This window comes from Carcharodon carcharias, chromosome 4 (genome assembly GCF_017639515.1).
Source record: "Carcharodon carcharias isolate sCarCar2 chromosome 4, sCarCar2.pri, whole genome shotgun sequence".
Classification (NCBI taxonomy): domain Eukaryota; kingdom Metazoa; phylum Chordata; class Chondrichthyes; order Lamniformes; family Lamnidae; genus Carcharodon; species Carcharodon carcharias.
This window is the reverse complement of record NC_054470.1, coordinates 168,881,106-168,897,741: the sequence shown is the minus strand read 5'-3', so window position 1 is coordinate 168,897,741 and position 16,636 is coordinate 168,881,106. Positions and strand designations below refer to the sequence as shown.

The window sequence follows — 16,636 nt, the reverse complement described above, 5'->3', positions numbered from 1 at the left end:
GTTTTTAAGGATCACAAATTTAATACGCAGCTGAAAACTGAACCTGGTCTGACTTTCAGAACAAGTCAACAAGAAATACTCTTAAAAGATAGATAGTCTCTGTTATGCTTAAATATTTGTATGGCCGATAACCTCAACACTCATGGAGCCGTGGAGAGATTGGATAGACTAGGGTTATTTTCCCTGGAGCAGAGGAAATTGTGGGGGGATATGATTGAGGTGTATAAAATTAAGAGGGGTATAGATAGGATAGACAGGAAGGAACTTTTTCCCTTGGTGGAGGGATTAATAACCAGGGGGCATAGATTTAAGGTAAGGGGCAGGAGGTTTAGAGGGGATGTGAGGAAGAATATTTTCACCCAGAGGGTGGTGGGAATCTGGAACTCACTGCCTGAAAGGATGGTAGAGGCTGAAACCCTCATAACATTTAAGAAGTATTTGGATGTGCACTTGCGATGCCATGGCATACAGGGCTATGGGCCTAGAGCTGGAAAATGGGATTAGAATGGTTAGGTGCTTGTTTGACTGGCGCAGACTCGATGGGCTAAAGGGCCTTTTTTTGTGCTGTAGACCTCTATGACTCTATTTTATTATTGCAATATGCTTTGGCACTGAAGATGATCAGGAAGGAAATTTGTTGGGTGGTGGCTTAGTAGCATGGAATAATCATTGAACACAGATGGATGCAAGATTGGAAGCAGCAAATTTAATATCAACATGTAAAAAGAAATACAAAATTTACTCAGTCAACTACAAGCCCAATAGTTAATATCAGTCCAGTCCTCACTATTTATAGAAGGCACGTTGGTGCCAGTGCTATTTGCCCTTTATACACATCGGATGGTTTCTCCCATCCTGCAATATTCATGCTGTTCAGAAGGAAGAACTTAAATATCAATGAAATAGATTTTCATGCAAAAATGTCAACGGCTATGCGTTTTTTAAAAATGATCAAGATACAGCTATTTCTTTGTAGAAGAACTACATAATCACCAATATTTTAGAATATTCTTCGGGTAGCTGTAGCCAGAAAGCTGAAAAATAAATGATACATCAAGTGCAGCTGCAAAGATAGGCAGAGGAGGTAAAAAATAATCTCCTGTCTACTTTGCACTTTTGGACCTTAACAAGGTGCAATTTACCGATATTGCAGTCAATGCTGAGTAGTGCAAGCTGTAACTTGCTAGTGGTGATAAAATATACACTATTATTTGCACCTTAATAAAATGCAAATTACAAAGTGAACACCTGTTTCTACACAAAATACGTAGTGCGCTTAGCAAGCTATAAATAGCAACTTTGGAACTAGCAATAATGGTTTTATGGCCAAATTAAATGATTGTCCAATTTAAATATGGTGTTTCAGAGGTGGAGACTATGATACACAAATAATGGAATCTATTTTGAAATGCAATTTGTAGAAGTACTTGATTAATAATAACTTAGAAAGAATTTATAAAGGAAAGGTTCTGCTTGGGAAGTTCGATATGAAGGATTTGCAATTAAATAAAAAGCTTCATGAATCCTGAGTAAAACAGAGCAGATATGATACTGGTTAAAAAAATAGGAAGTAATGTGTCTCTATGAAAGTTGTAATGTCAAAGGCAGTGGCAGGCAGGCAGTGCAAATGGAGGGAGCGAAACCATTGTGTAAGCAGGCCCGAGTTTTAGTTTATCTTAGTAGGATTTAGTTTGCCTGCTTAATGCGACCATATTTAGAGCTAGATTCTGCAGCAGACGAATATCAAGCCACCGTTTTGTACGAGCAACTTACCTAAAAACCATTTAATGATTTGAATACCTGCTGCCAAACTATGCAACATTTTAGTACACTAACCACCAGTATTGTAACTCTTTCGAGTACAAACACATTTCCATCTGTTCCTATTCAGATGAAATTACATTGTTTCATAGTTTACCATTGTGAGATTTGAACTCTTGATCTCTTGATACTCTTTTGAGTAAACCTGTTTCCATCTGTTTCAGATGAAGTTACATTGTTTCATAGTTTGCCATTGTGAGATTTGAACTCTTGATCTGGGGGTTACAAACCCAGTACCATAACCACTTGGCTATTTAGGCCAAGCTACCACCAGTATTGTAAAGAAGCAACTAACCAGCAGCTGATGATTATCAGAAGTAATACCTCAATTACTCTGTAATTGAAGAATAAGTAATTAATCAGATGGTTAATGAAAATCAGATTTTCTCTAGTCCTGTTTTTCTACTAACATTCCTATACATACTTTAAACATGCTGCGTGTGGGAAGCACCTACATTATTCCACCAAAGCCCTTATCAAAATAAACTGTCCTTGACTAAGTCTAGTACTAGGCCTAATGAATAAGGAACTTGTGAAGTATTAAGATAAAGAATACATCCTGAAGTAATCCACTGTTTTACATTTAAGGAAATGTGGGCAGATGGACAAATCCAATGAAATTAATCCATACAACATTATTGACCAATTAGCTATTAACAACAAGAGGGTTTTCAGAACCAGCTTGTTTATACACACCAAAAGAAGAGAAACAGTTGTATTGTATATTCTCCAGGACAGAGGCAGAATTCCTGCCGATGATAAGGTTTGAGGTCATTTTCCACTCCTTCTGACTGACCATCCATTTCAAGTCGTGAAGTCTGGATTGTACTATTGATAAATAGACCTTGTTGTTCCTTTGCTCCTTTAGTAATTAATAAGTGTATTGTTGTTTTATTTTATCCTTTATTTAATAAATGTTGGTATTATTCATTAATTCAGTGTCTGAGTCTTTACCTGATGGTTATATCTCTGTTGAACTAAAACAGTTTAAAAGGGTTAATTTTGAATCCAGTAACCAGGCCCTGCACAGCTAAATTAAATCATGGCTAAATTTATAAAATCACCCCCTTTTTAAATACGCATTAGACTGGGTCAGAGACCAGTTGAACCCTGCTTATATGTCACATTCATAAATAATCTGCATTGAAAAATTAAGTGCATGATGGTCAAATTTGACGATGACACAACAGACAGCAATAGCAGCATTGGAAGCAGTTAAAAACTTGAGGATTTAGATCATAACTTGAGGACTATGTATTTGACAACACGTGGAGAAAATGTAACACCATTATAACGTACTGTACATAGTATGAAAGTATGCAGCGTAGCTAGAAAATCAATGGATCTTAATTAATACAGAAACTTAGACAAGTGCATAAAACAGTAGCTACGTCACTTATGTCCAGACAATGTACAAACGTTCCACCATGTCTTAAAATGTACTAAGCATAGCCCACACTGACAAAATGGAGTTCCATTTTCATAATATCATAGAATGATACAACACAGGAGGACATTTGTCTCAAAAATAGTTGTAGTTGCACTAGAAATGGGCACAGAAAAGCGTCACAAGACTCATCTTGTATGGGATCATCAATGAAGAGCCTATTCCTATTCCTACATTCAAAATCTAGACTGGTAAGGAGCGAGATCATGTAATGTTATCCCTGCTTCACCCTTTGTTCTCGTGTCTGGTTCAGTTTGAGCAAGCAGCCAGGGGAGAATAGAACTGCAGCAAAAGGACACAGTTTTCTTGCCAGCACCCAAATAAGATAAGCTTGAGTTGTCGCAGAATTCAGTATGGAAGAAGTTCTGACATATCCTTGACTTGATATCCAACTGACAACATAGAGGTGGTTGTGAAATACAAGCATAAGAACAAGGAACAGAAATAGGCTATTCGGCCCCTCGAGCCTGCTCCACCATTTGATAAGATCATGGCTGATCTGATAGTAATCTCAAATCCGCATCCTGCCTACCACCAACAACCTATCAACCCCTTGCTTGCCAAGAATCTATCCACCTCTGCCTTAAAAATATTCAAAGACTCTGCTTCCACTGCCTTTTCAGGAAGAGAGTTCCAAAGACTCATGACCCTTAGCAAAAAAATTGCACCTCATATCCATTTTAAATGGGCAACCTCTTATTTTTAAAGTGATCCTAGTTCTAGATTCTCCTGCAAGAGGAAACATCCTCTCCACATCTACCCTGTCAAATTCCTTCAGTATCTTATATGTTTCAATAAAGGCGCCTTACTCTTCTAAACTCTTATGCTCCTAAACTCCAAGCCTAGCCTGTCCAACCATTCCTCATATGACAACCTGTCCATTCCAGGTATAGCCTGGCAAACCTTCTGTAAATTACTTCCAATGCATTTACATCCTTCCTTAAATAAGGTGACTAATACAGTACACAGTACTCCAGATAACCTCCCTACTTTAGTATTCAATTCCCCTCGCAATAAATGATAACATTCTATTAGCTTTCCTAATTAATTGCTGTACCTGCATACTAGCTTATTGCAATTCATGCACTAAGACACCCAGATCCCTCTGCAATCTCTCACCATTTAGGTAATCTGCCTCTTATTCTTCCTGCCAAAATAAACAATAGCACATTTTCCCACATTATACTCAATTTGCCAAATCCTTGCCCACTCACTTAACCTATATCTTTTTGTAGCCTCCTTATGTCTTCTTCATAACTTACTTTCTTACCTATTTTTGCGTCATCAGCAAATTTGGCAGCCATCCCATCCATTTCTTTATCCAAGTCATTTATATAAATTGCAAACAGCTGAGCTCTCAGCACTGACCCAAGTGACACACCACTTGTTACAGCTTGCTAACCTAATGACAACCCATTTATGGCTGCTATCTGCTTCCTGTAAGCTAGCCAATCTTCTATCCATGCCAATATGTTACCCCCTATGCCATGAGCTTTTATTTTCTGCAATAACTTTGACGCAGCAATTTATCAAATGTCTTCTGGAAATCTAAGTACAGTACATCCACCAGTTCCCCTGTATCCACAGCACACGTTACTTCCTCAAAGAACATCAATAAATTGGATAAACATGATTTCTCTTTCACAAAACCATGTTGACTCTGTCTGATTACCTTTAACCTATCCAAGTGTCCTGTTATACCTTCTTTAATAATAGTTTCTAACATTTTCCCTATGACAGATGTTAAGCTAACTGGCCTGTAGTTTCCCGCTTTCCGCCTCCCTCCTTTTTCAATCCTGGAGTTACATTTGCTACTTTCCAATCCAATAGAACCTTTCCTGAATCTAGGGAGCTTCAGAAAATTAAAACCAACGCATCAACTATCTCACCAGCCACTTCTTTTAAGAACCTAGGATGAAGTCCTATTCAAGACCCGGGCACTTGTCAACCCGCAGCTCTAACAATTTATTCAGTACCTCTTCTCTGATGATTGTAATTTTCCTGAGTTCCTCCCTCCCTTCTATTTCCAGATTTATAGCTGCTTCTGGGATGTTATTTATATCTTCTATAGTGGAAGCTGATGCAAAATACCTGTTCAATGCATCTGTCATTTCCTTGTTTTCCATTATCCATTTTCCAGACTCACTTTCACTAGGACCAACACCCACTTTGTTAACTCATTTCTTTTTAAAGTATTTATAAAAACTCTTATCTGTTTTTATATTTCCGGCTAGCTTTCTCTCATACTCTAATTTTTATCTCCTTATTAATCTTTCAGTCATCCTTTACTGTTCCCTTATAATCTGTCCAATCTTCTGGCATTCCAGCTATCTTTCCACAATTATATACTTTTTCTTTAAGTTTGATACTACCTTTAACGCTTCTAGTTAACCACGGATGGTACGTCTGCCGCTTAGACTTTTTCTTACTCGTTGGAACCTATCTATTCCGTATATTCTGAAATATCCCCTTAAAAGTTTGCCGCTGTATTTCTATTGACCCATCCCTTAACCTAATTTGCTAATTCATTTTAACCAGCTCAGTTTTCATGCCCTCATAATTGCCCTGATTTAAGTTTAAAAATGTAGTCTCGGACCCACACCTCTGTCCCTCAAACTGAATGTAAAATTCAAGCATATTATGGCCACTACTACCTCAGGGCACCTTCACTATGAGATCATTAACTAATCCCATCTCGTTGCACAATACTAAGTCTAGTATAGGGTTTTACTGCAGTGGGGCGAGCTAGGTGGTGCCAATATATAGTTGCAAACTAATCCCATATGTGCAGATAATGGCAGAATTTTCCCGTCGGCAATTTGGGGGCGGGGCCCGCTCGCCGACAGGAAAATAACACAGGATGACGTCAGGAGGAATCCCCAACGTCACCCCAGTCCATTTAAATATTGAGGAAGGCGGGTGGACAGCGAAATCAGCTGCCCGCCCGCCGACCTGTCAATGGCCAATTAAGACCATTGACAGGATAATTAAGCTTGTTAAATGCCCTGCCCGTCCAACCTTAAGGTGGACTAAGCACAGCAGGAACCTCAAAACTCTGGGCAAGATGTAATGAGTGGTGTGCCACATGGATCAGTGCTGGGACCTCAGTTGTTTACAATTTATATAAATGCCTTGGATGAAGGGATGGATGGGATGGTTGCCAAATTTGCTACAATTCTAACCTGTGGTCCTGAATAAAAACTTTTTCTTTTTGCTGTGATCAACATTGCCACCTTTAGTTTGAGGTTAGAAGAGATCTGGATTCTTTTCTGCTCACCTGTGACCTCTTTAGAATTGCCTTTAATTGTATACAGACTATTCAAAGAGGTTGGCATCCCTGCTAATCTTGTACAGTGTTCCCAATATTGATGTTTATCCAGCCAGTTGCTGAAGCCCCATAACTCAGACACACCAATGGCAGGATCGCTTTGGTAATTTCTTGCTAAAGCACCCCACACCTTGGCTGAAAGTGAGCTGGTAAGCACTTAAACACAGATGGTTTTGAAAAGGCAAACGTTCATGTTAGGTGGGAGCAGCAACACTGAGTGTATGTTTTTTTTTAAATCTAGTTCAGTTTGCAATCAAATCTGAGCATAATCACTAAAGATCAAAATAAGATCCTGGCTGCCACAAGTAAACTTTAAAGATGCTATTGTCTTTTGTTGGTTAAATGTCTGTTTGCATTTTAAAAAGCTGTAAGATGGAGCAAAATGCAGTTTACATAACGCTCATTTTCAACCGATCATTTGACAAAGCACCCAGATAAATGTATTGAATTAATCTGACAATTGAGATTAAGTTTACTGTGGTGTCACAATGGTGGTCATGAAGTAAAACATTACAATTGCACAAGCACGTGCTAGCAGCAAACACTGCCTTTAATTAATGATTATAAACTCTTATTCATCTGAAATTGTTAATTAGATATAGCTCTTTGCTTCCATCAAAGTTGACCCACACAGCGTTAAAATGTCAGAAATATTAGAAATGCATCTCCCACCCACCCCCACGCCACCAGCACAACAAAACCTTACTTCTCATCTCCCCTCACTCAACTGGTCAGATTGAAAAAATAACCATGGTGAATCCATCATCGTACCAGACTACTGTTTTATCTTTGGACTAATTGAAACAACCTGGAGTTTCCTATCCTCAAAAAGCCTGATGCAGACTGAAAACTAGCCACAAATATTAAAAAGCTCCTATAAATTCCAAAAGCAATTGCTATTGTCATTTTAAAATGAGCACTGCCTCTGTTGTATGAATTTGCTTTGCATCTATATGGACATGGTTATATAGAATTAGTAAAGTTCTATGTTTACTACACAGTTCCAGGAATGTTGATGTTTTGGGGATCGTGTTTCACAATTCTGTTCAGTTACAATTGGGGCTATTGTTTAGTGACTGAAGAAGTCATATTTTGTTCTTATTGGCTGGGATTCTGCAGGAATTTGGGATCCAAATTTTCCCTGTGAAAACCATCACCAATGGCCTTGACTTTAAGCACTAGTATAATAGACTCAAGGACCTTGGGTGGCCTGACAGCCTTGTTGTCATTGTTATCCTTTCAATGACAAAAGAGCCTTATGAGAAAATGTCCCACAAATATATGTCATTCTTTACACTAATTGTACTCCCTGTGCTAACATCCATAATCCAGAAATATTATACACTTAGATAATACCTAGAAGCAGACCTTACCTGAAAAATAAACCCTATTCTATTGCTAAAGGTTCAAACAGCATGTCAGAATTGGATTCCATTTTCCATATTTTGAAAACATACAAGGTAAAGTACAAAACTTCCATTTGTAGAAATCCATAAATATTCTGCAAATTAATTTTCCACACTTTTCATGGACCTTTCACGGTTATTTCAGAGGCCTTATGCAGATTTCATTAACATTCAATAGTTTTCTGCTAACAGAAACTCTCCAACAGGGCATTACCATCTGATTTCCACCCAAACAGTTAGTACTTGGGTCTGAGCTTTTCCAGTATTTGGGCAAATATTGAATATTGCCAGTGAAGCTTACATATATAAGTGAACTAAAAACACTTAAGGTTCACTGTATACTTCAGTGCTTACTATGCCCTCTTTCTAATTTGTTGGTGCTAAATTAGGAAGCCACACTTGTTTGTACAGCTGAGATGCTCCAGCTTAAAACAAAAGCAGTTAACTGAACAGAATTTCAAGCACTCATACTTTTTATGCTATCAATTAAGGGACACTCTCCTGGGATAAAGTTCTAAAAAGCCCCATAATTGCTTCTATACCGTTACATTACGAGAATAGTGCTGGAAAACGGGATTAGAATAGTTAGGTACTTGTTTGACTGACGCAAACTCGATGGACCGAAGGGCCTTTTTCTGTGCTCTGGACCTTTATGACTCTAATGTTAAAAACAAAAACCCATAATATAGTGGGATATTATCAGCTAACTAGATAAAAAGATCCTCTCTGATGACATCTTGTGGCAAATCTATAACAGGTAATTCTCATTAGGCTAAAGGAGACTGTTTCAGATTCAGTTCTAGGTTCAAGCACTCCCAATTCCACTTTAAAAAAAAGCCCTCCCCCCCACCCCCCCTGGGCATCACTTAAAGATATCTATTATGTTGGTCTAGTTGCTTAATATAAATCAATTAATTGCCAGTACAATACTAGATTTCCAATCAGAATTCAAGTCCCAGCAGTGACTAAACAATTGTCTACGGACAGATTTCCTGATACTTGGTTGAGCTACCTGAATGGATCAACCTTATCTCTAGTTTGGGAAAGACAACCAAATGAACCCAATCACATTCTACAAACTTGTAAACCTTATAACACTGACAAGCACTGATGGAGACCCTGGGGAAGCCTACAGTCAAAACTTCTAACTTTATGTTAGTAAGTTCACACTAGAGACAAAGAGATTGACAGAGTAAATAAGTGTGTCTAAAACTGCAGAGTTCCATAAAATGCATTCTACAAAAACTATAAAATGCCTACTTTACCATATCATTCAACACTTGCGAATTAATTTCCACTTGTAGGGAGTTTGGAACTGCCACATTTTTATTGGGAGATGGACCAAGTTAATTAATCAGGAAGCACAATAGTTGATGCAAACCCAACAGATCTAGAAGATCTAGAGGATCCCTTTCTGTCAAGCACAATATTAAAATTATCAGAAAAACCTCTCCTCAACACAGGAGATGCCAGGGCTTCAGTTTTAGAATGTCAAAGTCAAATACTAGGAGTTCTTTCTCTGCTGGGCTTCAGATTAATAGGGGAAGATTTTTACTCCACTTCACTGGGTGGAAACAGGGTTGGAGTGCCTGCAAATCATAACATAAAACCTACCTCTCCATTCCCACTCCAGATTCAAAAGACACCATTCTGTAGGGGGCCCACAGCAGGGTAGGTGGGACACACACCTGTGACTGGCATTAGGCCTTTTTACAATGTTAAGCAAGATCTTATCATGTTTGTTTTGGGAAACAAGTGGGCGAAGCCTGCACTGGGCGAGAACTGGCAAGCTGCAACGAGGTGCCCAAGGAACCCACCGGTGACGCAGTGAGGAAGCCCAGCTTTCAAAACGGGCTGAATCTCTTGGCGTTACTATTGGTTGGCTGGCGAAAAGTTAAAATCTGTACTGCAGAGTCAAATCAAATCGTCCGACAAAACCCAATAATTGGGTTAGAATTTTTAATCACAAAGTTTATGCAGTCAGTCAGTCCTACTGCCATGCTATGTTGCACCATCTATTTTATTCCTGGGACCCCAGGCATTCATGAAGATCAGAATACAGAATCTAAGCGTAAGCACACTGTGGATAGTACGACCTTGTGTGCTTGACGAATGCCCGACTTTCCACCATTAACTCCTTACCATAATATTCATCATCTTCTTGACTGTCTGGATTTCTAAAAATGCAGGAGAGGTTTGGTGAAGGCTCTGGGTGCTTTTGACTTGGCGATTTGACTCTCTCTCTCTGGGCAGGAGTCTGTCTTTTATTTGTTTGACTTCCTCTACCTTTTTTAGATCTCACACCTTTAGAACCCTGAATAAAAGAAAAATAAATTCCAAGTTCTCACTGTTAATATAGCAAGAGATATTAATTGTTGAAATTAAATCATCACAAGCATAGCAGACGCTGAGTTACTTTGATTTTGTCTTTTCTGGCATCAAACTAGGCGGCTCCTGAATAAATCTACAGTGATATTCTTGAAATTGTTAATCCTTTGGTGTGAAGATAGTGGCCAGTAGTGGGGGTGGGTGGCAAGGGAGGGAGGGGAATTAAGGGCCAGGAAAGACAATGGCCAGAATTTAATGCCCCCAATGGTGAGTTTGGATGAGGGAGACATTTAATCAGGCAGGAGGGTGGTGGCTTGCAATGCCGCCCCACCACCAATTGAGGCCCTCGATGGGATCTCATCCCACCACAGCTGGCATTCCACCCCCACAGCGGACAAGGGCCTCACTATGCAGGGAGCATGACAAGCAAACCCATGCAGGATAGAACCATAGAAAAGTTGTGGCACAGAAAAAAGCCATTCAGCCAAGCCGGCCAAAAAAAAGAGTAAAAGAAACCAGCTGCTCACTTTAATCCCACTTTCCAGCACCTGGTCTGTAGCCTTGCAGGTTACAGCACTTCAGGTGCAGATCCAGGTACCTTTTAAGTGAGTTAAGCGTTTCGGCCTCAACCACCAATTCAGGCAGTGAATTCCAGATGTCCACCACCCTCCGAGTGAAAAAGCTTTTCCTCATGTCCCCCCTAATCCTTCTCCCAATCACCTTAAATCAATGCTCTCTGGTAATTGACCCCTCAGCTAGGGGGAACAAGTCTTTACTGTCTATCCTATCTAGGACCCTCATAACTTTGTGCACCTCAATTAGGTCACCCCTCAGCCTCCTCTGTTATAAGGAAACAACCCTAGCCTATCCAATCTCTCCTCATAGCTGCAATTTTCAAGCCCTGACAACTTGCATGTGGGATCCCTGGAGGTGGGGAGAGGGGTGCCCCTTGTTCAAAGGCACTCAGAGGGATCCAGCATCAGGAAGCAACGGCCCACTGAGAGCCACCTCCCAGCCCTTGCTGCCAATTCCCTTCCCCACCACCCCTGCAACACCCCTCCCACTATTATTCACCTGTGCCTGGGATCCAGCAATGATCCTAGGCCTTGGGTGGGTGTCATACCAGCAGCAACGACCACCTCCCTGATGGCACTGTTGTTCAACAGAGCTGCCGGCTTCTGATTCTGTCCTGGGGTCCTTGATCCCAGGGAAGGCGTGCCGGTGTCCAGTTAAGTGCCCAAGTGGCATGTTACTCAGCAGGCCTTCCCTAAAAGAGGCAGAGTAGGCCTACTCCTGTCTCTTATGTTCTTATCAAAAAGACATTCAAAAAAAAACATAAACAACTTTAAGGCTAAAGCACCTCAGCTCTTGTGTTTTGGTGTACAGGCAAATTAGATCCTTTTGAAGTGGAAGCGCCTTTGGTTTTTCTCATTATTGCTTTTCTCAGATGTTTTGCATCAGGTCAAAATCTATAAGTAAAAAATAATGAACAGTAAAGATGAGGTAAAGTGGAATCATTCTATAGCAATCTTGATGCAGCTTCTCTCAAAACAGAGCATGGTTACATGAGATCCAATAGGAAATGATACTTGAAATATCCCAAGACGAATTACTCTGGAAAAACAGAGACATTCTCTTAAATATGCGCACACACACAAGTGTCCACTCACACAGATATTCAGATACATAGGAACAGGAGTAGACCATTTAGACTCCAGTCAATGAGACCATGGCTGATGTGTGATCTAACTTCACACACTTGCCTTTGCCTCATCTATCTCAATACCTCAGATAGACATTTGTTAACCGATCTCAAAGTTTAAACTTAACAATTGACCTAGCATGAAGTGCCATTTACAGAGGAGCGTTTCAAACTTCTACCATCCTTCATGTGCAGTAATGTTTCCTAAATTCACACCTGAAAGGTCTAGCTCTAATTTTTTAGGCTCTCCTGCCTTCGTGCTAGACGCCTCAACATTCTGGTAAATATATGCTGCACTCCCTCTAAGGCCAATATATTCTTCCTAAAGTGTGATGCCCGGAACTGCTCACAGTACTCCAGGCGTGGTCTAACCAGGGCTTTTGTATAGATGAAGCATAACTTCTACCTCCTTGTATTTAAGTCCTCTTGATATAAAAGCCAGCATTCCATTAGCTCTTTTGATACTTTTTGTACCTATTCATGGCATTTTAATTCCCTTTGTACAGAAACCTCCCAAATCTCTTTAGATTTAGATTCCAATTTTCCAGCTTTTCATCATTTGGAAAGTACTCTGTTCTACACTTTTTAGGTCCAAAGTGGACGACCTCAAATTTGCCAATACTGAAATCCATTTGCCCATTCATTTAATCTATTAATATCTGCTTTGAATTAATTGGCAAACTCGGAGATGATTCTATCCCATCACCTAAGCTGTTGATAGGGAACTCGAGAGGTTCAATTGGAAGTGCTCCTGCCTCTAGGCCAGAAGACCCCGGAATCAAGTTACCATAAGATGTAGGAGTAGGCTATTCGGCCCATCGCATCTGCTCCGCCATTCAATGAGATCACGGCTGATCTGATAATCCTCAAATCCTGCCTTTTCCCCATAACCCTAGATTCCCTTACTGATTAAAAATCTATCTCGGCCTTGAATATACTTAATGACCCAGCCTCTACAGCCCTCTGTGGCAAAGAAGTCCATAGATTCACTACCCTCTGAGAAGAAATTCCTCCTCATCTCTGTTTTAAATGGGTGACCTCTTACTCAGAGATTAAGCCCTCTCCTAGACTCTCCCACAAGGGGAAACAACCTCTCAGCATCTACCCTGTCAAGTCCCCTAATCTTATATGTTTCAATAAGGTTACCTCTCATTCTTCTAAATTCCAATGAGTACAGGCCCAACCTACTCAACCTCTCCTCATAAGAAAATCCCTCCATACCCGGGATCAACCTGGTGAACCCTCTCTGGTCTGCCTCCAATGCCAATATATCTTCCTTTGGATAAGGGGACCAAAATTGTTCACAGTGTTCTAGGTGTAGTCTAACTAGTGTCTTGTATAGTTTTAGCAAGACTTCCTTATTTTTATACTCCATTCCCTTTGAAATAAAGGCCAAAATCCCATTTGCCTTACCTATTATCTGTTCAACTTGTATGTTAGCTTTTTGGGATTCATGCACAAGGACTCCCAAATCCCTTTGTGCTGCAACCTTTCTCAACTTAAATAATATTCAGTTCCTCTATTCTTCCTGCCAATGTGCATAACCTCACATTTTCCCACATTATATTCCATCTGCCAAGTTTTTGCCCACTCACTTAACTTGTCTATATCGCTCTGTAGACTCCTTGTGTCATCCTCACCATTTGCCTTCCCACCTATTTTTGTGTCATCCACAGACTTGGCGATAGTGCATTCACTTCCCTTATCTAAGTCATTAATATATATTGTAAATAATTGTAGCCCCAGCACTGATCTCTGCGGCACTCCACAAGTTGCCATCCCGAAAATGCCCCCTTTATCCCAACTCTATCGTCTATTAGTTAGCCAATCCTCTATCCATGCTAATATACTATCCCCAACACCATGGGTTGTTATCTTATTAAGTAGCCTTATGTGCGGTACCTTAGTGAACTCCTTTTGGAAATCCAAATATATTATGTCCACTGGTTCCCCTTTGTCTGCCCTGCTTGTTACCTCCGGGACTTGTTGGCCATGAAAGGTGAGTACACAAAGCTGTCAATCAGCCTCCAAAATCCTTCCAGCACTTCACACCATCCTCCATAAGCAAAATAAAAATGTTGTTAGTAAATACTGTGAATAGTTGAGGTCCCAACTAGATCCTTGCAGAACACCATTAGTCACATCCAGTTAATTGGAGGGTGCTTAATCATTATCCCTATTCTCTGTCTTCTACCATTCATTCAATTTCTTAACCAGGTCAATAATTTGCGTTCAGTTGCATGGACTTTAAGTTTATTAACAGACTCTTACCAGGGAGTTGAACCGCAATCTCTCCCGCTCGCTTTTCCGCACTCACTCCGCAATCTCACCCGCCCGGTTTTCCGCACTCACTCCGCAATCTCACCCGCCCGGTTTTCCGCACTCACTCCGCAATCTCACCCGCCCGGTTTTCCGCTCTCCTGCCCGTTATTCCGTTCTCATTCCGCAATTTCTCCCGCTAAAAAAAAATCAAATGGTTGGCGCAATCCGGAATGGACCGTTAGGAGACACGGGGGGAGTTGAAACAAAAGAGAGGCGACTACTGTCAGAAAAGCAAAGGCAAAACATTATGGAGGACTACATTTAACTATTATAAATGTTTTAAACTGTTTTTCGACAATAAGTCTTCAAAGATTTTAGTTATGTGTTTAAAGCGATTTTGGTACAATCACTCTCCATCCCCATTTTGTATCTACAATGGATGTGACCGACAGGCAAATCTGCGCACGCTCAGCCTCCCGGAGTTGGGTTCAAGGCGCCCCCTGTGTCTGGGAGGCTGCAGCAAAACCGTGGTTCACTCCACTGTCCAAGTGCTTATTGATACTGTGCGATTTAGGGTTGGCAGTCCTTGGAGGTATTAATGAGGGTTCGATTCCCTCCACTGGGAATGTTTAATGCCGACCAAGAGTGAAATACGTTTCACCCCATCTCAAGGGGCGCAGCAATTCATCATTTAAAAAAAGATTTAATTTGGAAAATTTATTTCAACTCCATTAACCACCAAAGACTCATTGCCAAGTTTCCTTTGATACTCCAATATTTGAATGACACCATAGTTACCAATCATGAGTGTAACAATGTATAATCATTAGTGTAGCAATGAACAGGCAAAGCTGCAGACACAATATTTTTCATAGGGATGGGAGTGGGCCATTCAGCCTTGGAGCCTGACCATTCAATTAGATCTTTACCTCAATTCCATTTACCCATCTTTGATTTCTATGCTTACCTAACAAAAATCTAACTCGATCAGTCATGAAGTCACCAGCATCCACAGCCACTGGGACAGAAAATTCTACTACCCTTTTTATGGAAAAAGAGCTTCCTATTCTCCCTCCTAAAACAACGAGTTCTAATTTCATGGTTATATCTCACTGTTGTTGATTACTTTATCAGAAGAAATAGCTTCCCTATCTGTCAGACCTTCCTTCCATCATAAGGTCAGAAGTGGGGATATATGCTAATGATTGCACAATGCTGAACACCATTCACGACTCCTCAGATACTGAAGCAGTCCATGTCCAAATGCAGCAAGATCTGGACAATATCCAGGCTTGTGCTTCCAAGTGGCAAGTACCATTCACACCACACAAGTGCCAGGCAATGACCCATCTCCAACAAGTGTTAGGAAATAGCAATAGTTTAGGTAAGTTATATTTGTATTTGTGAGTTTTAGCTTTAAAGTTTAAGTTTGATCTGTATTTCTGTATTTGTGTGTTAAGAAAAGGTCAAGTTGAGTTTTAGTTTCACTTTTTAAAAGGTGTCTGCAGTTCTAATGAGTTTTACAATTCCTTAAGAGAAGTTAAGCAAACACAAGAGTAGAAAAAAACTGTGCTGTTGCCTAGCAACTGGGGTCCAGAGAGGCAGCTCCACCAACACCTCCCCCCCCACCCCACACACACAAACTAAAGAAACAGCAGTTTTGAGTTCAGTTTGAAGACAGCTGCCAGGCAGAAGCAGCCTAGAAGGCTCAGACAGCCAGTTTCAAGCTAAAGTTGGTTGAAAGTAGCTACCAGAGAGAGACTGGAGCAAAAGGGACAGATAGCCTGTCCCAAGCTAAAGGAGAGGGTCCCCAAATCCAGGAAAGTGGAACAGGAAAAAGTCCCAAGAAGACCTTCTAGTCAAAGCAAAGACAGGAACTTGGAAAAGGTCCTGTTAAGTGGAGTTAAGAGTGAGGAGCAGAGAAAGGCTCCAAGCTTCAAGCTTAAAGGGATAAAGGCTTGTGAGAAGCCAGAAGGTCCAAAGAGGCAACTGAAGGTCTGTAACTCTTTGCTATGGGCGTAGGAAGCAGCGGTGTACTGTTAACAACTGAGTCAGTGAGAGAGAGTGTGTGGAGGAAAGCTTGAATGCATGTGGTGACCCAGGGGAGAGGAACATTGGAAGGAGAGTTTGAAACCCTGGAGGTGAACCATTGCAGAAGGTGTTTAAGAGAAAGCATTGGGTTGAGAGAAGATTCCAAGGTGAGATTTTGGAGAGTGGAGATTGGAAACCCTCGTGTGAAGACGGAGTTCAGTGAGACTGGTTGACTCACAGTGTGACAAGCGTCTGGCAGGAGTTGACAAAAGATCCATAGCATCTGGTTGAGGTGGCATCTGTCACTTGGT

At 40.6% G+C, this 16,636-nt stretch overlaps 1 protein-coding gene across 5 annotated transcripts in view; it reads right to left on the bottom strand.

The window, feature by feature from the left end:
* Window positions 1-14,514, bottom strand: part of cenpu (centromere protein U) — a 43,568-nt gene extending 29,054 nt beyond the window's left edge. For 2 of the 5 annotated variants that reach the window (XR_005942775.1, XM_041185820.1), the window contains exons 1-3: window positions 14,304-14,474; window positions 11,691-11,799; window positions 10,145-10,316 (exon numbers count right to left, since the gene is read on the bottom strand). Coding sequence is in view for 4 of the 5 variants with exons in the window: in XM_041185820.1 (XP_041041754.1) it covers window positions 10,145-10,316; window positions 11,691-11,762 (244 nt within the window). In the remaining variant the exon portion in view is untranslated. Of the gene's footprint in view, window positions 1-10,144; window positions 10,317-11,690; window positions 11,800-13,934; window positions 14,089-14,303 lie in introns of all 5 variants that reach the window. The other 3 variants (XM_041185823.1, XM_041185822.1, XM_041185824.1) reach the window with 3 other exon arrangements.
* Between the last annotated feature and the right edge of the window lie 2,122 nt (window positions 14,515-16,636).